This window comes from Chionomys nivalis, chromosome 19, assembly GCF_950005125.1.
Source record: "Chionomys nivalis chromosome 19, mChiNiv1.1, whole genome shotgun sequence".
Classification (NCBI taxonomy): Eukaryota; Metazoa; Chordata; class Mammalia; order Rodentia; family Cricetidae; genus Chionomys; species Chionomys nivalis.
In genome coordinates this window covers 22,703,464-22,725,585 of record NC_080104.1, presented here as the reverse complement: position 1 = coordinate 22,725,585, position 22,122 = coordinate 22,703,464, and the positions used below count along the sequence as shown (strand labels likewise).

Here is a 22,122-nt window from a genome sequence, read left to right as displayed (position 1 = left end):
AGCCATGTGACCAGCATATACTAGAATAATGGGCTAATATATATTATAAGAGCAATTACGAAGCCTGAGCTAATGGGCCAATCAGTTTATCATTAATATAGACCTTCGTGTGATGTCTTTGGGGTTAAACGGCTGTGGGACCTGGTGGGAGGACAGAAACCAGGCAGGACAGAACACCCCCCACCCCCCGTCAACAGAGTGGATCAGGCAGATTATCAAACCAGGGCATGGGATGTTGGGCACAGTGGGGTGCAGCTGTACTTCCAGTTCTTCCACAATCTAAGGAACCTAAAAGCTGGGTTCGGCTTAGAGAAGATATATTAATTTCAATAGTCTATGAAAAAATGGCTGTCAAATAATTTGCAAGTAGATTTTTTTGTTGTTAAAAACATACACTTCAAGAACAGTCAAAGTAAAATAGATCTCAGTGATTCAGTATTATTATCTGCAACCTCCAACTCTCTCCACACATGCGCACGAGATGTCATATGAAGAGCCAGCCACTCACTTACATCACGGTTTCTCAACCTGAGTGCTAAATCAGAATCATTACTTTTTACTAGTAGATTTCCAAGCTGTCTATCACACCCTATGGTGGTCCATGGCTCCCATAGACTCACGTGCTTAAATGCTTGCTCACCAGGAGTGGCACTATTAGGAAGTATGGCCTGATTGGAGTAGGTGTGGCACTGTTGGAGGAAGTGAGTCATGGGAGTGATCTCTGAGTTCTCAGATGGTCAAGCCATCTTCTGCTGCCAGTGATTCCAGGTATAGAACTCTCAGCTCCTTCTCCAGCACCATGTCTACCTAAAGGCTGCCACACTTCCCACCATGACCATAATAGACCAAACCTCTGAACTGTGAACCAAGCTCAATTAAATGTTTTCCTTTTAAAGAGTTGCCATGGTCACGCTGTCTCTTCATAGCAATAGAAACTCTAACTAAAACGTACACACTAAATTAGAATCTCTCTGGAACAATTCTGAATTATTTAAAGATCCCAGATGATCATGAAATTGCGCTGGGGTTTTAATACTACTAATTATTGCCACAGGTCACACTCCCAGAGCCACTGACTAGAAAGCAGCTAGCTCCCTTAACAGCAAACAGCCCCAGCTAAGGTTGTAACATCCACTTTGGGCATTGCCACTCACTAACAGGATGATCACTAACACCAATTTCTCCATCTCTAACACAGTGTAAAAGTAATGGGTCAGGAAAATTCACTGAGATACTAAGTGTGTGAGTCCACAGTGCATAGCAAGGTTCATGTTATGCCTGCATCATGAGCCTTCTTTAGGGTAAACCTTTAAACATAAAAACCATGTTTTGAGGTTGACATAGTTTAGTCGACAAAAACAGTCAGAAATGGAACTAAAGAAGCTAAAAAGCAAAGTTTGCACATTTGAGTATTTGCCCAGAACTACAGACATGGATAGATGAGATTTCTGTTTTAAGGTTACCTATGTAGCCTTTTGATTATTAACCCTGTGTTAAAGTTTTCAGTTAACTTTTTGTTACAAATATTAAAGATTTTTAAATATGTCCTGAGCTCAAGTCCCAACAACCACACTGGTGGTTCACAACCACCTGTACTGAGATCTGGTGCCCTCTTGAGGAAGAGACCAGGTCAGTGGGCCTCATCAACTTAGACCATGAAACCCAATATGGAGAAGTTCAACAGAGCCACCATGTACAGGCTGCCCATGCATGCTTCAGCATTGCCAGGGCAGAAATTTCATTTTCATTTCATTCCAATAAATTTATAAACCAATAATTTTTGGTTGTTCTGTTTTTGTTTTTCTTGTCTGCCAGTTTTTTATTCCAGAGAGAGAGACTTTAAAAGCAAGTGTGAGTCTGAAAAAGGGTAGGCCATAATCTGATTTCAGAGCCAGCTTCTTAACAAAACAGAACAACACAAACCAACTTTAATATGATCTACATCCAATTGATATTTAGATCCCTATTCTATTAGTTTTAATGGCCAGAATGCTCAGAGATAAATTTTGAGCTTGGGTGGCTGGCTGCAATAGTAACAGCTAAACCGTAACCAAGACATACAGAACACAGTAAACTCACACATTCAAGACCACTCAGACATAAGCATGTAGTGGCAACATTCATGCATTCCAACACTAAAACAGACAATTTGTTTTCACTTTTTTAAGCTATCCTTTTAAGGAGAGGAGCGTTGTTACCTGTTGGCTCCAATTTTCATGGGCACTGGAGAAAGCTGCCCTGCAAGCCTAGACACTGCATTCTGTAACTACACATCGTCATTGAATTATTTCAAGTTGCAGCTCTGGGCAGCAGTGATACTTGGCTTAAAGGAGTTGCGGGTGCAGCATGCCCATAGCAGAATCAGCTTGTCAGTTTTGGTAAAAGAGCTACTTTAAAAATAAATAAATAAAACACAGAGCAACAATTAAGCAACTAAACAAAACTACAGACAAATTGACAGACATGGACAGACCGTTGCTCTAAGGACAACCACCAGAACTCCTGAAAATGGTCAAGTCAAGGGAGTGGGAGTAGTTGGCTTCTGTCCCATAATGTCAGTTCCGAGTGGCAGACACACAACAAACGGTCCAAAAGCAACAAAACAATGCAAATTATTCCTGGCCACCGGAGGAAAAACTAAAATCGAGATGCCAACAGATGATTTTTCAGCACACCTTATCTTCTGCAGAGAATACAGTCCTCTACCCCCAAGGCACCTCACTATTAGTAATGATTAGCTTATCTCCTCTGCATTTAAAATGAGACCAGGACACTTTATCTTTGAGGAGACAAAGACTATCCTTGGGAAGATTCAGAAAAAATACTAAAATCCTTCTCTATAGGTTGACAGAATCAAATTTAAAAGTCTGCCTAAAGCAATAATCTTATTTACAAGTGTCTTGTGACCTTGGTAACAAAAGGTCATCGCTGTGGCAGCCAAGTTCAATGATAAGATATGGTTCCCAGACTCAGAGTTCACTAGCAAGTTTGGTTATCTTGTCACAAGGCCTACAGGGTGGTGACTGTACTGTGGCAGAGGGCAGACACAGTCCCCAGAAAGGAATGTTTAAAGAGGTCATTTCTATCATTTCAGAGGATTTGTAGAGAAAACTTAAAACAGAAAGTTTATATCTTATCGTCTATCGTTACTATATTAACCAGAAGTATTGAGCCACATATTGTGGACGTGAGGCTCCTCTCTCAGCTGACTAGCAGACTTCTGTTCATGGGAGGGCTCATCATTTCTTAAAAGGCATTTTTTTCTCTCTCCTGGCAGCAGCTAAGATTTTCCCCAACCTGCACTATGTTTTCCTCTTAAACACTAGTAAAATGTTCTTCAAGCTCTAAAAATAAAAATAAACAAATAAATAAAAAATGCATTCTCTATAAATACTATAAAAATCCTCTAAAACCTAAACTAAAGGAATTTCATGGTTCTTGTGGAGCAGGAGGAAAGACACAGGGCAGAACCAAAACTACTGAATCAATCCAGTAAGCCTCTTGGAAAAAGAATCATTCACATAGGACGAGCAAAACAGTTCACTGAGTAAGGGGTGTGACCCCAACTCTGCTGACCCAAATTCAACACCCAGTATTCCTATGACGGCAGGAGTGAACCACACCCAGACCTCACACACACACACACAGTAGCACTCACACGCCTAAGCACGCGTGCGTGAGTGAGCACACACACATACACACACACACATTTTCTTAACTATTCCTGCATTTGAAATGTCTGTGTATTTTTCAGTTTCCAATATAATAACCTAGTAAAATCTTATTAATATCTTGATTTACTGATTTAAAAATGGCATCCCTTTCCGGAATACACATTTAAACCTTATTTGAGGAAAGCCTGAATCTGGGACTATCCACAAACAGGAAGCATTTAGGTGGCTCTTTACACCTTCTCCAGTCTAATACCAGATGAGAGGAGAAAGGGAAACAGGCCAAGCGATCATGGCCCCTGGATAAAAGCTGGCAGAGTAGAAGAAGCTCCCCAGAGTGCATTCTACTACCCTCAAGTCTGTGAAGGAACACTAGAAAACACAAGTATCAAATACAGAGTACAAGTGGAGGAAATGGCTCATTTAACACAACACAGGAGATTTCAAATAACTTGATTAAATTATCCTCAACAAGTGTTACAAGTAAAATTAATGAACACAGAGGAGGTTTAAAATGTCTTAGAATATTAAGAACAAATGCATATTATTTATTCCTCGTGTTCAAAATTATAATCTTGCAACTAATATCAAAATTAAGAGTCTTCATGTAGTCTCACTCTAAATTTGATTGGCAGGCAGAATAGAAAATGAAACGGAACGATACTTACTATAGTAGCCATACAGAACAGTGTTCTCAATCTGGACGCTGACATTGGCATTTGCCCACTCCTAGGATAAAAAGGAAACAATAAGTGTATTCTCTTTAACAACAGTTTTGCCTAACATGCAGAGTACAACTGAGTATCATCTCTGGGGTCTGTCACTGGCTCAAATAAAGGATGATCTCTACAAGAGAGCAGACAAATAAGCACACAGTCATCAACACAGAGTAGCGGGGAACAACAATCAGGAGTGATTGACTCAAGGAAGAAAGGGCAGTCTCGGAAAAACGGAGAGAAGATCCAGGGAGGGAAAAGAGAACAGACTATATAGAGCGGGCTTGAAAAAAAACGCACAAGAAGCTCAAGGAGACTCAGCAGCTATGGAAAGGTAGGCAGCACAGAGTGAATGCGGGCACAGGAAGGGCTAACGTTGGAGGTGCCTGGGGGTCAGTCTAAGTATTTTGCATTTTGTCTTAAGAGCAAAAAAAGCAGTGAAAAACTGATGCAGAATAACAGCTGTGGTTTGTGCTTTAGGAAAATCTGGATATTGGACATTGTGGCAGTCTTCATCATCAAGTTGGCTATATTTAGAACTAGGTTTTAGGATTTATAGATTGCTGAGTATGCCTGTGGAGGTTTTTCCAGAAAGAATTAAGGAGGAAGTGAGACACACCTAGAACGAGGATCGCACCATCCCATGGGTTGGGAGCCCTGCCGCAGATGAAGAAAGAACAAGGCGAGCTTGCATCCTCGCCTCTCTGCATGCTCCTACACTAGGATGTCTGTCCAAGTACATGACTAACCCACTGAAACTCGAGCTAAAATGAGCCCTCTCTCCCTTAGACTGTCTCTGACGGACATGTTGTCACAGAAACACAAAGTAACTGCTGCGCTTGGGGTTTTGTTGGTGTGCTGAAACACTTCACCAAAACCAGGAGAGCAACGGGTTTATTTCCCTATAAGTTACAGTCAGTCCATCATACAGCGAAGTCAGGGCAGGAACTGCAAGCAGGAACCACATCTGGGACCATGGAAGACATGGCTTACTGACTTGCTCTCATGATTTAATCGGCTTGCTGCCTTACGTGACCCAGGACTACATGTCCAGGGGTGGCACTGCCCAGGAGGGCTGTCGTGTCCACCTCATCATTAAGAAAATGATCTATGGAGTTGCCTACAGGGCAATCTGATGGACGCAATTTCTCAGGTGAGGGCCCCTCTTCCCAGGTGACTCATGTTTGTGTGAAGTGGACACAAACTAAGCAGCACACTGACTGACACAAGTGTACGATACCTTTTAAAAATACCTAAAAGCTAATTCAAACTCCTTTGCATTCATCCTTCATAGCTGTTATTTAAATTAAGTTTAGAAAATATAATTTAAATTCATCATTTTCATAGGATAAAATCTGTACCCTGCTGAGACAGAACTTAGGTATAATGGAATGAAGACATTCTAAAAGTCATTTGACAACAGACCAATGGCAAGAAAAAAAAACTGAAGGAGATCAACAATAAGAAATTTCTGAATTACTATACAGATAAAACATCACAAGGTTATTATAGAAGCCTTTCGCCCATCCCCACAACTTAGGACTCTAATAACAGAAAGTTCAAAACTATGGCGGAAAAACTATCTCTTATATATTAGAGCAAGATGAGTTATGACCTATACATTCTGTGTTAAATTTAACATAAAAATAATCTGACAAACCAAGACATGTAACAGTATAAACATCATTTAAACAGTACTGTCCAATGAATGACTGGACGGCTTTTGAACTCTTACTGCGTTTTTGGCAACCAAGAAGCCCAAACCGGGCTTTCTTATCCCACCCAGAAAGAGCAGAGTAAAGAATTTCAGTGACTCTGTGAACCCAGGAACCCAGTCTTAAAGTGCCCAACAATCACAATATTCTAGCACATCAGGAACTGTTCAAACTAGTTGATATTTAGCTTATCCACTGACAAGACTGTTCTGCCTGCCCTAAAGTAAACATAAGAAAGTAAAGGTACAGATGAACCGATAGCCCAGTAAACTACAGTCTGCACCTCTGATTTTGATTAATGTCTCTTTACCAAAAAATATGCAGTGCAGTGTGTTTAAAAAAAAGAAAAACATGGAACCGAATAGAAGACCTGGATATCAATCCACACATCTTCAAACACCTGATCTTTGACAAGGAAACAAAAAATATCAAAATAAATCAAAGCATAAATAAGTGGTGCTGGCATAACTGGATATCAACATGTAGAAGAATGAAAATAGACCCATATCTATCACCATGCACAAAACTCAAGTCCAGATGGATCAAAGACCTCAACATAAAGCTATACTGAACCTTACAGAATGTAACATGAATGGGGGCCTGTTTGTTTGTTGGGGTTTTTGTCCTGCCCAGTTCCCTAGCTGTTTAGTCCCAGAGAAAAATCACACAGAGACCTTTATAAGTTATAAAGCTGATTGGCCCATTAGCTCTAGCCTCTCACTGGCTAACTCTCACATATTGATTAACCCATTTTTCTGATCTATGTAAGCCATGTGGCTCAGTACCTTTTTTCAGTGGGGCAGATCACATCCTCCTGCTTCGGTGGCCTGGGCAGGAGTGGGAGGAATCAGCTTCCTCCTTCCCAAAATTCTCCTGTTCTCATTACATCATTTCTACTGGTTTTCCAGCCTATATTTCCTGCCTGGCCAATCAGCATTTATTTATAACATGATTGACAGAATACAGACAATTCTCCCACACCAAAAGAAAAGGAAGTGGGAAGTATACTTGAATGCATTGACACAGGGAACCACTTCCAAACTATAACCCCAGCAGCATAGACACTGAGAGAAAAAATTAATAAATGGAACCTCCTGAAACTGAAAAGCTTCTGTAAAGCAAAGGACACAGTCAACAAGACAAAACGACAGTCTACAGAATGGGAAAAGATCTTCATTAACCCCACATCAGACAAAGGTCTGATCTCCAAAATATATAAAGAACTCAAGAAGTTGGACACCAAAAGAACACATAATCCAATAAAAAAAAAATGGAGTACAGACCTAAACAGAAAACTCAACGGAGGAATCTAAAATGGCAGAAAGACACTTAAGGAAATGTTCATCATCCTTAGTCATCAGAGAAATGCAAATCAAAACAACTCTGAGATTTCATCTTACACCTGAAAGAATGGCCAAGATCAAAAACACTGATGACAACTTACACTGGAGAGGTTATGGGGAAAAGGGAACACTTCTGCATTGCTGGTGGGAATGCAAGCTGGTACAACCCCTTTGGATATCAGTGTGGCGATTTCTCTGAAAATTAGGAAACAACCTTCCTCAAGGGGTATATATCCAAAGGATGCTCAATCGTGCCATAAGGACATGTGCTCAACTATGTTCATAGCAGCTTTGTTTGTCATAGCCAGAACCTGGAAACAACCTAAATGCCCCTCGATCGAAGAATGGATTAAAAAAAAAAAAAAAAAAAAAAAAAAGTGGTACATTTACACAATGTAGTACTACATAGCAGAAAAAAATAATGACAGCTTGATTTTGCAGGAAAATGGATGGAGCTAGAAAACATTATTTTGAGTGAGGTAACCCAGACACAGAAAGAAAATTATCACATGTACTAACTCATAGGTGGTTTTTTTTTTTTTTTTTTTTTTTTTTTTTTTTTGGTTTTTCGAGACAGGGTTTCTCTGTGGCTTTGGAGCCTCATAGGTGGTTTTTAAACATAAAGCAAAGAAAGCCATCCTACAAACCACAACCCCAGAGAACTTAGACAACAATGAGGATACTAAGAGAGACTTACATAGATATAATCTACATGAGAAGTAGAAAGTTGAAAAAGACAAGATCTCCTGAGTAAACTGGGAGCATGGGGACCTTGGGGGAGGGTTGAAGGGGAAAGGGGAGAGGCGGAGAGGGGAGCAGAGAAAAATGTAGAGCTTAATAAATACCAATAAAAAAGGAAAAGAAAAAAAAACAAATAAAACAAACAAACAAAAACAAAGCTGAAGACATCATTAACCAGAGGAAAGATGAGAAAAAGTTTATCAAAAATTCTTAAGATAGAATATCATGTAAATATTAAAGCCTAAGGTCTATTTAAGAAAAAGTTCCCTGGAGTACTTGAGAGTAAGGCGAACAGAACACACTGCACCCAACAGTTTCAACACATTTAACTTCTCTCTTTAAAAACTCAACAAAGGAAGCCGTCCAAACACACAGAAACTGAAACTGTAAGTAGGACCTACTGCCTACCATGGCGAAGCACTGAAAAAAAAACTATGGCCCAGGAGAATACTATTCTAAGACCCCAAATGAGAACACAATCATAAGTGTCAGCTCCTCAGAGCCAGGCGTCCCTCATGATTCCTTATATACCAAAGTGGAAAAGTAAAAAGGATCTTAAGATGATCATATCAGTGAGCTGGAGGATCACTGTATTTCTCTTTGTTTCTTTGTTACACATTATAGGAAGCTCCAAAACATTTCCCACACAATCTGAGGGAGAAGTGCTGTCCTTACTGAAAACCACTTAAAGTTAAAATTTGGAAATTCCAAATTTTAAAATATAAACTAAGGATGGAAAGTATAAAAGTAATTTAATGGAAAATTTTCATTGAAATTTAACATCTTTTAGAGGGCTCTTCTGTCCAACCCATTTTTAAGACAATAGTCCAGTTAAACTGCTATTATTTTGAAGTTCCAAGTATGTGTAAAGTACACAACAGGATGCAAAGGCGATTAGTGTATTGGCTTTCTATGCTGCCCTGCCTCCCGAGGGTCTGATTTTAGACAGCCTTCCTTCTAGCACACTTTGGGAACTGCTATGGCCTTGATATGGTTTGTAAACTCTTGTCTCCCAGAGCAGAAACTAATGGGAACTTCAGCTATTTAAAGGTCAGAGGAATGGGGAACAATCAAGAACTAGGACTAGAGACTAATAGACTGGAATATTTCAGGAGGGTTTCAGATTCCACAGATAAAGGGTATAACTGGTGTGTACACACATTTCCTTTGCTATTCTTTAGGACAACTTTGGAACCTCTCTGTCCAACCTGAGCTCCAACACAGCCCTCCCAATTCTCATGCAATAGCCTCACCTTGGGAAAGGGATTCTAAGTCAGAAGCAATTTCTTTCTCTCAGGGCATCTGGCAATGTCTTGAGACATCAGAGGCTGGCAGAGGGGAAGGGAAGTCCAAGGCTACAGGTATCTAGTGTAGGAGAGTCTTCTACAACAATTATCCAGGGCAAAACACCAACAGAAGGGAAGCAGTCACTTAGAAGTAGGTCTCAGAGTTCTGAGTCTAAAATACAGACATGACTCAACTTACTAACAAATCTAAAACTCATCTCTATTTGTACTCAAATTTTAGGCCTATCTTCTTCAAAGTGTCCACACTACTTTATAGGCAATCCTTCTGTTAGAGTAGCAATAAAAACCTAGTAAGAAAAAACTCTTTCTGGTCAAGAAAATAGGGTCTGTGGCCTGGGTGGAGACCTAACATTCGAGTTAGCAGAGGACAATCCCCCTAAGACAGTGGGCTCACCTCAATCCATGCTAAAGACACAGGCAGAATCCTTAGTTCTTGTTGAAATACTGTACTGGAGCACACACGTACTGGAGGTCACAGCCATGCATCCTGTAAGTCAGTCTGCGGTTCCCCCTTAGAGTGACTCACTTCCTTCTTCTTTCTCAGCATGCTTTCCCTATCATTTTGGGTTTCCCCAGTGTTTCTCTTAATCTCTCTCCCCTTCATCTCCATGTCTCTGCCCTCCATGCCAGTTTAAATGGCATGGCTTTTACCCTTCTCTTCTGCACAGCAATGGAAGTTTACAGCTGGCCAGACTTGGGGTTTTCTTTTAAACGCTAATAAAATAGTCCTTCAGTTTCCACTTGAGTCTACTCTTAAATTCCTTTATTAGTGAGACCAAGAACCCCTAGAGGGGACCCCGATTTCCTCTGTATCACAATCATATTGAGATCTCTAGCCCCTTCCTTTCTTCAGGACACTACTCTTACAATGTTACCCTTTCTTGTCTCAAAAAAAAAACCAACTTCCTTCTCTGATTCATAACATACACAGCTCCAGTAACTTTCATTATAAGACACACAGAGAGGAACACATAACCACCACAAGTGAAAGTACCTGCACTGCTCCTCCACTTCCCTCTCACAGTGGCTCTCAAACTTCCTAATGCTGTGACCCTTTAATATAGTTCCTCATGGTGTGAGGACCCCCCAACCACAACATTATTTTCCATGTTATTTCATAACTGTAATTTTGCTACTGTTATGAATCATAATGTAAACATTTTTGGAGACAGAGGTTTGCCAAAGGGGTCGGCCCACACTAGAGAACCACTACTATAAACCAAAGCCCTCAAACATTATCAGCATTCCCTGGCCCAACTTCCTCACCTCACCGCCCACATTGAACTGACTCTTAGGGTTCAGGAAGCAAAAAAGCTCCAGGGTGTCATTATCACCATTAAAATAGGAGGAAGAGCTGGGCGGTGGTGGCGCACGCCTTTAATCCCAGCACTCGGGAGGCAGAGGCAGGCAGTGAGTTCGAGGCCAGCCTGGTCTACAAGAGCTAGTTCCAGGACAGGAATCAAAAGCTACGGAGAAACCCTGTCTCGAAAAAAATCCAAAATAAATAAATATAAAATAAAATAAAATAGGAGCAAGAGTAGTGCCAAATTAGACATATAAAAATAATATAACCGAACAGAACTGAGCAAGAACTCGGAGAGAAGACTGGTCTAGGAAGAAACTATGTGTGTGTTTTCCGTTTTTACGTTGGTGAGACAGCAAATAGGCTTCAAACAAGAACACAATTTCAGGAATAAAAGACACAGTGCGTGCATGCACATGAGGACACACATGGGGCTGGGTGTGATGAGGATAACGATGTTTATCTGTTGTCCCTGTGCTAGAGAGCCTGAGGCAGGAGGATGGAGGTGTTCTGGCCAGCCAGGGTTACACACTGAGATGATCATGATGATGATGATGACAATAAAAGTAACATTCAAAATCAAATAAAAGTTACCATGAAAAATACTATCACAGTATTTAGATTATAGGAGCTAAAAATAAACAAACTAGAGACAATAAGATATAAAAACTGGATTCGAACCCAGAGTCCAAGGTTGCAGACATGCTTGGCAGATGTTCTACTTATGAACCACATACCCAGTCAGAAGGAAAATGGTACAACTCTTCTTATAAGTATAATAAGAGTTCCCAACGTAAACAACACCAAGGCTAGGAAAGCAGCTCACTGGTAAAGTACCGGCCTGCATGTGCTAACTCTGAGTCGTGATCCCTAGCACTGAGAATGGAAGAAAAACTAATGAACACAGACTAAATGTTTAAGAAGGAAGATAACTGCGACCCAGAAAAAGACTACTAATTTAGGCATGAGTACCAAATATCAACAATATGTAACAAAGTTCATAAGCTCATAGAAATATTTACTTTAGAAATTCAAAGATGAAAACAGTTCTCTATAATGTATAAATAAATATTCTAAATTAAAAACTAAAACTAATCTCAGTTCAAGCAGTAATTATGCGAGGGATAATTACACTGCTTGTACTATGTCAGAACAGTTATGCACATACATACACATATGCATTAATTTCACAGACTGCAGGAGAAAAACATCCCAGAAGTTGATAATTATGTACTTCCTGGATTTCATTATACTACTTCAAAATAAAAACACCCCCACATTCTTACAATGTCAGAATCATTTATCTAAGAAACACAGCTGTGTACCCAACCGCAATCACAAGAAATTAGACATTTCCATGTAATTTAATACTAAAATGACATCAGAGAAAATGGCCCCATAATGCTAAGATAAATCACTTAATTACCTGTATCCAAAATCATTAAGGGTATTTACTTCTTGACCAACAATTAAAAAAAAAAATTAACAAAAAATCTAATGAAACCATTGAAGATAATCATCTCCTCCTAAAATGTCTCAGTGTAAAACACAAAATATAAATTAAATGAAAAATTGAATGAAAACAAATGAAGACAGGAAGAGACTCTTCACTAAACTGAAAAGTCTACTTATTAAAAGGGCATCTTCCCCCACAAAAAATAAATGAAAGACCTCTGGAGGCAGAGAGCAGAGTTTCAATTTTTTTATATATATATTTTCAGGCTTAACCTCTGTTTTGTTTTTTCACCCATAAAGTCGTAGGTAATCTAACTACCTCATAGGACTACTTGGGAGGTCAAAGGGTCCAATGTATGCAAACATTTAATAGACAGACGCAATACAGTCAATGCCATCAATCTTCCCAACGCTACATTTTGGCATACACTAAGACTCCATTATTACTAACTAAGAGTCTGCCCTACAGGAGAAAAAGAAATTTTAGTTTCTGCAACAGTCAGAATATATCAAAACATAGTCACAAAAGAGTTATCAATTATTGAAGGCATTTGAACCAAAATTAGAGTTATTAAAACACTACGAATTACTGAAAATTAAAAAAATATCTATTTATTAAATACCATGTGCAGATACTGACATACGGTACCCACTTCACAGAGGCTGAGCCAGTAAGAAACAAAAGAAATTTACATAACTAAAAAAGAACTTCCTCTAGGCTATGTATTTTCTTTTTAAAATGAGGAACCCAAAGTGGAGAAAAGTTAAGGAACTTGGCCAAAATCACTCAGCTAAGTCTAATGGCTGCGAACATAGCAAACTCTCTCTGTACTCTATGAAGTAAATGCTGTTCTGTGTTCTGTGTTTTACTAAAGTCCTACTAAAACATTTACTTGTGCCATCACTGCTAATAAAATCAAATATGCCACAAAGGAATTATTAGAAGCACAAAAATAAAAGCAATTATAATGAAGTATTTTCACATTGAAAAAAAAATGACTCCCAATACAGGCTGGGATGTTGATTCTTGTAACATGAGGACCTGCTTGTTGGGGTTTCTGTCCTGCCTAGTTCCCACAGGCGGTAAGGTCCCAAAGAAAATCACACAGAGAATCTGCATTAGTTATAAACTGATCGGCCCATTAGCTCAGGCTTTGTATTAGCTCTTGTAACTTATATTAACCCATTATTCTAGTATATTGTTAGTCACATGGCCCAGCAGCTTTTTTAGCAGGGCAGGTAACATCCTGTTTCTTCGGTGTCTGGATAGGACTGGGGAGGAATGGGCTTCCTTCTTTCCAGAATTCACCTGTTCTCTTTTACCTGCCTCTACTTCCTGTCTGGTTGTCTCGCCTATATATCCTGCCTGGCTGCTGACCAATCAGCATTTATTTAAAACATAATTGACATAATACAGAATTGTCCCACACTAGATTCTCATATAAGATAGTTGTCTGCATCTAGTCTACCACTTTGTGTTTTCATTCTTTACAGTTCATTTCTATACTTACCTATTCCCACAAAAGAAAACAGATCTGGAAAAGTTGTTCGGTGGCAACGAATGCTAGCTTGCTGTGTAAGCAGCAGAAACTGAGTTTAGATCCTCAGCACCCACATGCAAGCCAAGCATGGCTGCCCACACCTATATCCTCAGCATTAAACAGGTGGGGGCAGAGAGAGGGGATGCGGGAAGGCAATGCGACCCACCAGCCTTGCCTAAACACCAAGCTTCCGGGTCAGGGACAGAAGATGATGTCTGATGTGCACCCCTGGACTCTACATGCCTATGCAAAGGCACAGAGAGAGACAGACAGACAGACAGAGAGTCAGAGAGAGAGGAAAGGAAGGAAGGAAGGAAGGAAGGAAGGAAGGAAGGAAGGAAGGAAGGAAGGAAGGAAGGAAGGAAGGAAGGAAGGAAGGAAGGACAAAATACACCAGTTTGCTAATGAAACAACTGCTAAGTACCCACAAGGAAAAAATAACCACAAAGCACAGCAACACTTACCTTAAATGTACCATTTTGATTTTTCATGTAAGAAACCAAAAATATGTCCACTGGCAGAAGTGCTGACGTGATCAGTGCAACCGCCAATGAGAAAATAGCTGTTACAGTGGAGACAACTTCACTCTCCCGCTGACTCTGGTATTTACGAACATATATCCAGCAAAATGCCAAAATAGCCTGAAACACAGCAAAAAGAAAGATCTATTACTACCTTATACATCCTTTAGCACTAACAACAACCTGTATTTGGAGTTTATTTGGCCAAAACTTCTTTTATATGTGTAAAGAAAACTTTTATTAACTTGCACAAGATAGAACATTAAAGTCTACTTATGAATGAAAATGCAGTACAATTTTACGTAAGTCCACGCACCTTATGAATAACAATGCAGCAATGCAGATGTCCACAGCAATCATTAGTAGTTACATGCAATGTCATGCCCCAATATCTCTCCCCAATCTAAAGGAAATGTACCAGAAATTACAGCCCAAGATGCCATCCACCTAGAAGTTAACTGCTAATCACCACACAAAAGCTGTAATTCAAACTTTAAAGGGCATTTAAGAAAAGCCAATAATGAAAACAGATTCATGTGCCTAACAAGTTTTCCTGTGAAAACTGTGCCCAGAGGTAATGGAGTTGACATCTTTAGCTGAGTGGCATTCTTTGGACCTTTCTAGAGCATACATAGGTCCTAGGCTTCTACATCATTAGGCAGCATTGGGATCATACAGGGGCCTGCTGAGGTGGGGTGCTGGGCCCACCTCCCAGAGCTTCATAATAGAGGCCCAGGTAGGCTCCGAACATCTCCATGTTAACGGACATATCGTGGCAGTGGTCAGGAACTGCATTTTGAGCTCTTATGTTTTACCCCATAACAGAGAGTTGCCGACAATACTAAGTCTGTGTCCTCAGCCCTGACTGTGAGCTAGAGTTATCTTAGCAATTTTTAAATACCTTTATGCATCCCCTACTCCACAGCAAATCAACCAATTTGTAGGGCTCCTCAAGAGTCAGGGCTTTATAAGTCAACAGTAAGAACCACTGTTCTAAACGAGATCTGTCGGAGTCAGAGACAAAAACTTACTTTGTACCATCTAACTCATTCTGTAAGCATCCAAATTCTACCACAATTAAGATACCAAGACGTTTCCACTAAACTGAATATTCTGATTTGTCTTGGCTAACCTCACTCTCCATCTTCTGCCCTAACCACTACTCCCTGCAATCTGTCCCTACACTTTGTAGCATTTCTCAAATGCCGTTATGTATTCATGTTACCGCTCATCTTTTGTGTCCAGTTTCTTTCACTTGGCCCATTGCATTTGAAATCCATCAAAGCTGCATGTCATTGCTGTCATTTCAACATTGTCATTTACAAAAAGGAAAAAATTAAGTGAAAAGAAGCTAGATGTTAGGCAAAACAACAACAACAACAACAATAATAAATACAACCACTGCAAAAATGACTTAAGCTCAAATTCTGGTTTAAAAGTTCAAACTTTTTGTCGGTTTGTTTTGTTTTCAGGAAGTTACTGACCATAAAATGTTATATTAACATGTAATAAGTTTCTAAGGTGAATTCAAAATTCTTGTAAACATTCCTCAAGTTTGTTTTGAACTCACTGGAAGCTGAGTCTTTTCTCTCTACACTGAATAGCACTGAACACAGCACTCACTGCATTCACTTACAGATCTCAGGAAAGACTCATGGGCATTTTTTACCAAGATGAAGCTGACAGCAAGTGCACAGAAAGCATATACCAATCTCAGAGAGACAGGCTATAAAGAGTTGCCAGGTAGAATCGCCAAGTAAAAGGTTTTGGTTATTTTAAGAGGACCCCATGTTTTCCTTTAGGTTATGCTACAGATGACAATAGTAACTGTATCATGAACCAAGTTTCCTGGCCTATAAGACAAGAATGAAAACTCTTGGAATGGGTTTTCAAGATTAAATGAGCTATTGTGTAGCACACTGCATAGCTACAGTAACTGCTTCGCAAATGGCATTGTAGTTAATACCTCATAAAATAACACCTCAGGGCATTTTATTTTCTTTTAAAATGCTATTATTAAACTAGGGAAAGATTTTTAAATAGTTCTCCAACTCTTCCCAGTTTGCATTTAATTGTTCTGAGCACTACGATTTTTAAAACTCCCTAGATGGTTTTACCAAACGACCAAGGTTGAGAACCAATGGGGTAGAGGAAAGAATGAGAACGCTAAAGAGTTTTGTCAAACTAAGCAGCAGAGATGTTCCCAGGGAGTTTATTAGACTACTTTAATGGGGCTGCCCACAGACTATGGAGCGGTCACCACTCCACAGGTGATGCCCACACCTCAAGGAACACTCATAAATGTGCGCTACACAATGGAGCTTGCCTCTGTAGTAACAGAAAGAGCTGGAAGGTGGCGTAGGCCAAATTACTGAGAACGTGGGGAGGTCAGTGAAAGTGCTCACATTTTAGAGCATAAGGGACCAAACATAATTATTCTGTACGTGGCCCTAGAAACTAACATCCATTTTGTTTGTCAAAGATAGTAAAAATGAAACACTCATTACTTGACCCTCTCTACACAACTGACATTCGTTCTCAAAATGAGAAGTCCGCAGATCCTGTGTTTCTAGAGATTCAAAAACTGAAAACTACTCTCAGAATAATACATCATTTTAAAAACCCGTTCTGACATTCGGGTGCATGACTGATAAACCGCTGCAGGTAACACTGTTGGTATATTATCATGAAACAAGACAATGGGACCAAAGCGCCCTGAGTCTGCACTCTTCACTACACACACACACATACACACACACACACACACACACACACACACACAAACTTATTACTGTGCTTAATGAAACAGGGACAATTCACCTTATTAAATTCCAACCCATGGGACTGAAACTTTTCAGTAAGATAAAAAGAATGTATAATGTCCTGTTGCATACCAAAGTGTGGTTTGGCTATCAAGCAAAGATTCTGAACACTTAAAAGGAGCTGAGAGTCCTCAAGCAACCGCATTCTTTCCTCAAAAATCCACTGATTATTTTAAGACAGGATTTCTCTGTGGCTTTGGAGCCTGTCCTGGAACTAGCTCTTGTAGACCAGGCTGGCCTTGAACTCACAGAGATCTGTCTGGCTCTGCCTTCTGAGTGCTGGGATTAAAGGAGTGCGCCACCACAGCCTTTGCTTTTTAATGGATTTATCACATGAACAACAACAACAAAATATCACTTTAATACATCCAACAGTACTTGTTCCCACTGACAAAATTCATGCTTTTGGGTCAGTGAGGGTGTTTAGCCAGCAAAGGTGTTGCCAAAGCTGAGTTTGCTCCCGAGACCCACACAGTGGAAGGAAGGTGTCCTCCAGCCTCCACCCGCACACCCTGGTGCACTCTTGAGTGCAGGTACACCCCCCCACACACACACATGTGCATACACACCTGCAGTGCTCCCTCAGGCCAGCACACAGACACATCACACAAATGGATAAATAAAATGAAATTTAAAATTTCAAGCTTTCAAGTGAAAATTAGAATTTTGCAAAATTTGTACATAGTACTGTGAGCTTGACAACTTTTCTGTACTTAGAACTTCTCAGGACATTTCTGACAAGGTCTGTGGTGATTTAATAAATGTAACATCTGATATTACACAATACAATGTATCCAGGTTTTGAGGATGCACCTCACTTAGTTACCAGCACCTCCTCCTGAGTAACAAACAGATCACATGAAGAAGAAGGATGGAGGAAGAGGAGGTGGAGGAGGAGGAGGAGGAGGAGGAGGAGGAGGAGGAGGAGGAGGAAGAAGAGAGGAGTGGGTAAAAGAGTCACTGAAAGCACAAGTTGGACTAACAGCCTTGAATGTAAAGAAAATGTCTAGTGTTTTAGATTGCACATTGCCACAGAACCTGAAGACGCTGGCATTTGCTGACTTCTGGTGCAGTCACGAAGAATATCCCAGCTATCAAAAGCAATCCTCTACTTCTGACTCCACACCGCTTAGATTAGATTTTGTGCATACATTTCAGCCGAAATAACTTACTTCAAGCCTGAATGAGAAGCAGACGTGAATACAGATCCAGTCTAATAAGCCAAGCACTAAACAGACTGACATTAACTTCATTTTGAATAAATCGCTATTTTTGCACCTCACCTATGCTCAATTCCATCAGTGTCAAAGTTGTTGCTGATGCAATTTCACTAACTTTCCAAAGTCTGCTTCCGCTTGCACTTTCTTCCAACAACGTTTTCTCCCAAGTTCTATTTCACTTACAAAATCATATTTTATCTTTCAATACCTAGAAATCCATGTTTCTCACATATCAGTCCTTTATAAAAGCCATGTTATTATTCCCTTTGTATCCTTCTATGGTCTACAGCAAAACTATTGTGATTTAATTTCTTTCATTAATCCAAACAGTCCCACTATACTTTCATACTGGTTACATGTTTATTTTCTTCTAAATAAATGGACTGGAAAAAGTCAGTGAATTCTCTAATTCACTGCATGGCTTTGGAGACTACACCACTAACACCTTAGGGATTTCCAATAGCCCCCCCACACTGCCCACTCCCCCAAGAATGGCCCAGGGCAATGGGATTTGTGAAAGTGAGGGTACCATCCTTGAACCAAAGAATCGGTTTAGGATCCCTGAACACACTACACAAGTGCTATGTGTATGTGATTCTTGGTGAAAAACTCTACTAGAGGAACATACTACATAAATGTCAGTCTAGGGAATCGGGCAAACTACGTCCAACGAGTTTCAAAATGTAAACACTGAATAACCGTAGGACTAAAATCCTTGAAGAGCAGGGGAAGGGCTTGACAACGTAAAAGGCCTAAAGAGGAGCAAACTGAACAGAGCCCGTTGCCTTTGTATAGCAGAGTGATAATCAAAGTATTTGGGGCCATTACTGTAGAGTTTGTGCACTCAATAATCTAAGACGAGACAGTTGGAAAGACGGCACCTGAGGCCAGAGAGGTAGTGGTATAATCACACGGTTAGGGTACCCTAACACTGGCTGACAGGAGGGCTCTCACACTGGCCATACTCCAGCTAGCACTGTTCTAGGTGGAATGTGACATCTAGAATGTGACACTCAAGTCATCAAGGCAGAATCACACAATGAGCACTATGAAGTCTGGGCACTTACTACCCCACGGGTTGGAGCACGTGGGAGAAATGGGGCATTTAGAAAAACAAACAAGTGACCAAGGCAGCGCCCGGGAGACTGGCACAGAGGCGGCGCGGACACCAATCAAAGCCATCACGCCCTTCTCCATCCCGAGGGTCGCTCGACCCCAAACAGACCCTCCAGCCACGTCCTCAGACAAGAGACAGAGGCTGAAGTTAGGGAGAAGACCTCGGGAGTCAGCGCCTCGCCCACCTTCCTCTGGGAACCCTCGCGGACCCAGCAGAGAGCAGGACGAGCGAGGAAGCTCTCCCGGTTCGCAGGGCCCGAGCTGGCCCGCCCTCCTCCTCCCACCTCCGCACCCTGGGAGAACTCGGAGCGCCTCCCCTACCAGGAGCAAGAGGCCGAAGATGCACCAGCCGATCACCAGCTCGGCCGCCGCGGCCGCCATCTTCGCTTCCGGTTCCGACAGGCCCGAAGGGGAGGGGAGGGAAGGGACAGGGACGGAGAGGGACCCGGAACCGCGCAGCCTAAAGGTTAAAGGGGTGGAGGGGCGGAGCGGAGGGTTGCCAAGGCGACCCGACCCGCGAGCGTCCCCTGTCGTCCAGCCGAACCGGGGCGGGGCGCACCCGACGCGCCGTGACGTCACCACGCTGCCCGCCCACGCTCAGACTGCGTTCAGGGGTATCGCGGTGGCTTCGGAAAATTTCTACCAAGAGTGTGTTCTGCGCTACTTAATGTTCAAGTGAGGTTTAGGGGCTCCCATTGATTCCCCCAAACGAGGTTTTTTTCCCCAGTATCCAAGCATAAATCATCATGGCGCAGGAATGAGTCAGGATAAAAGAATGCTAGCTGCCCAAATGACTTGATAATTTGCTGGTGACCAGGCCACGTCATTGTTTGCCCGGGCACTTTGTTATCACGTGATGTTTTCATCTGCGAATACCTATCAATTTCCACTGTGGTTTCACACAAGACATCGGAGTCTATAAACATACTGATAATGAGATTGTAGGTGCTTATAATATTTTCAAGTGGATAAAACAGGCATTGCCATAAATGAAGCTGAGGGAAATAGGGAAATCCTGGAATGATTGCGTGGGTCCTGTGGTGGATTAGTGCATCTTTAAGTTAAATAAATAAATCCTTTAATAATGTGTAGTTTTGACTGTAGACTTGACACAATGCAGAACCTATGGGAAGAGAGTCGCAAGGAAGAATTGTCTAGACTAGGTTGGCCTGTGGACTTATGAGAGATTTTCTTATTGGGTTGACTGAGGTATGGGCAGTACTATTTCATGCTCCTGTACAAAAGCTGAGCTTAGCTGAGCACTTAGTATGCATGCATGCATGCATGAACTCATGGCTGTTTGCTCCTGACTGTGGATGTGACTAGCCTCTTCAATTTTCTGCTATCTTAACTTCCCCCCAACGATGGACTGGAACCCTGAATCGTGTGCCCAATAAACCTTCCACATTTAAATTGCATTTACCAAGGTATTTTATCATTTCACTAGCAAAGGAATCTAAGACATTTAGGATGCAGTCAAAACAAGGTTCATGAAATGAAGGTCACAATCTCTACAGCTTATTACACGGTGATACTATTACACACTCTAGACTTACTTCCTCCTGGAAGTCAGCAGTAGCTAAGGGGTGGGTGGTGCTACCTATCAGAACAGAAATGTGAAGAAATTTGGGGAGAACAAGTTTGAGAGGAACTGGTAACTTCACAGACAGGCTTCAGTGTAGAACTTGGCTCTCTGGTAGAGATTTATGCACATCTTTGGAGACCTCTCTTGTATTTTCCTTAAAGCAATTAGAAGCCCTTAAAATTTCTCCATTAGCTGCAGGCCATACTTGAGCCTTGCTTCTTCCTGCCCAGGTCTTTAATTCTCCCCAGTAGGCCTCCTGTTTGGAGGAGATAACTAAAACAATTCAGGACTAGTTACCCCCATTCTCTTCACATAGCCCAAATCCTCTTCTGGAAATAGTCACGTGATCAATAATTTTGTGAACACAAGTGAAGCTGCATTTTCCTAGTTCTGCCATGGAATAATCAGTCTCTCTTTTCTGCATATTTCTATTGGATTCAGTTCCCATTTCACAGTGGGTATAATTTGTTCAGGCCTAAATCAGACAACAGCTTTCTGTATATCTCTGTGTTGTGTCCATTTTTAAATTCTCTAAAATTTGCATTTGTCAGTTTTTCATCACTAAGAAAGAATTCTTGAAGTAATCAACTTATAAAAAGAAAAGTCTTATTTTGGTCCATAGTTTCAGAGGTTTCAACCTATGGTTACTTTATCCTATTGCTTAGTCACAGTATATTATATAAGAGGGCATAGTGGAGAAGAACTTTACCTCACGGTGGCTGAAAAGCAAAGAAAGAGGAAGAGAACTGAGTCCCTTCAAAAGACATGCCCTCAGTGTTCTAATTTTCATTAGGGTCCACCTTCTGTAGTTTCTCTTACCTTCCAAAAAACACTGCAGACTGCGGAATGTAATTGCCTTCAGTGCCCATGCATTTGTCTAATGTTCCAAGTCCAACTTTTATGAATATTTGTAATATGAGGTTGCTTCCTACCTGTTAGTTGTTTTCAGCAAATGATTATTTGTAGGCAGAGTTTCTCTGTGTCTCTCTAGCTGCTCCCAAATAACCATTCAGAGACACATTACTAATTATAAATGCTCAGTCGATAGTTCAGGCTGGTTACTAGC

The 22,122-nt window shown here is 40.9% G+C and overlaps 1 protein-coding gene across 1 annotated transcript in view; it reads right to left on the bottom strand.

Annotated features, from left to right (window-relative positions):
• Lmbrd1 (LMBR1 domain containing 1) overlaps window positions 1-20,018 on the bottom strand; it is an 84,076-nt gene extending 64,058 nt beyond the window's left edge. The window contains exons 1-3 of the mRNA XM_057751331.1: window positions 19,793-20,018; window positions 14,257-14,433; window positions 4,340-4,400 (exon numbers count right to left, since the gene is read on the bottom strand). Coding sequence (XP_057607314.1) covers window positions 4,340-4,400; window positions 14,257-14,433; window positions 19,793-19,852 — 298 coding nt within the window. The 5' untranslated portion in view covers window positions 19,853-20,018. The remainder of the gene's footprint in view (window positions 1-4,339; window positions 4,401-14,256; window positions 14,434-19,792) is intronic.
• Window positions 20,019-22,122: the final 2,104 nt, after the last annotated feature.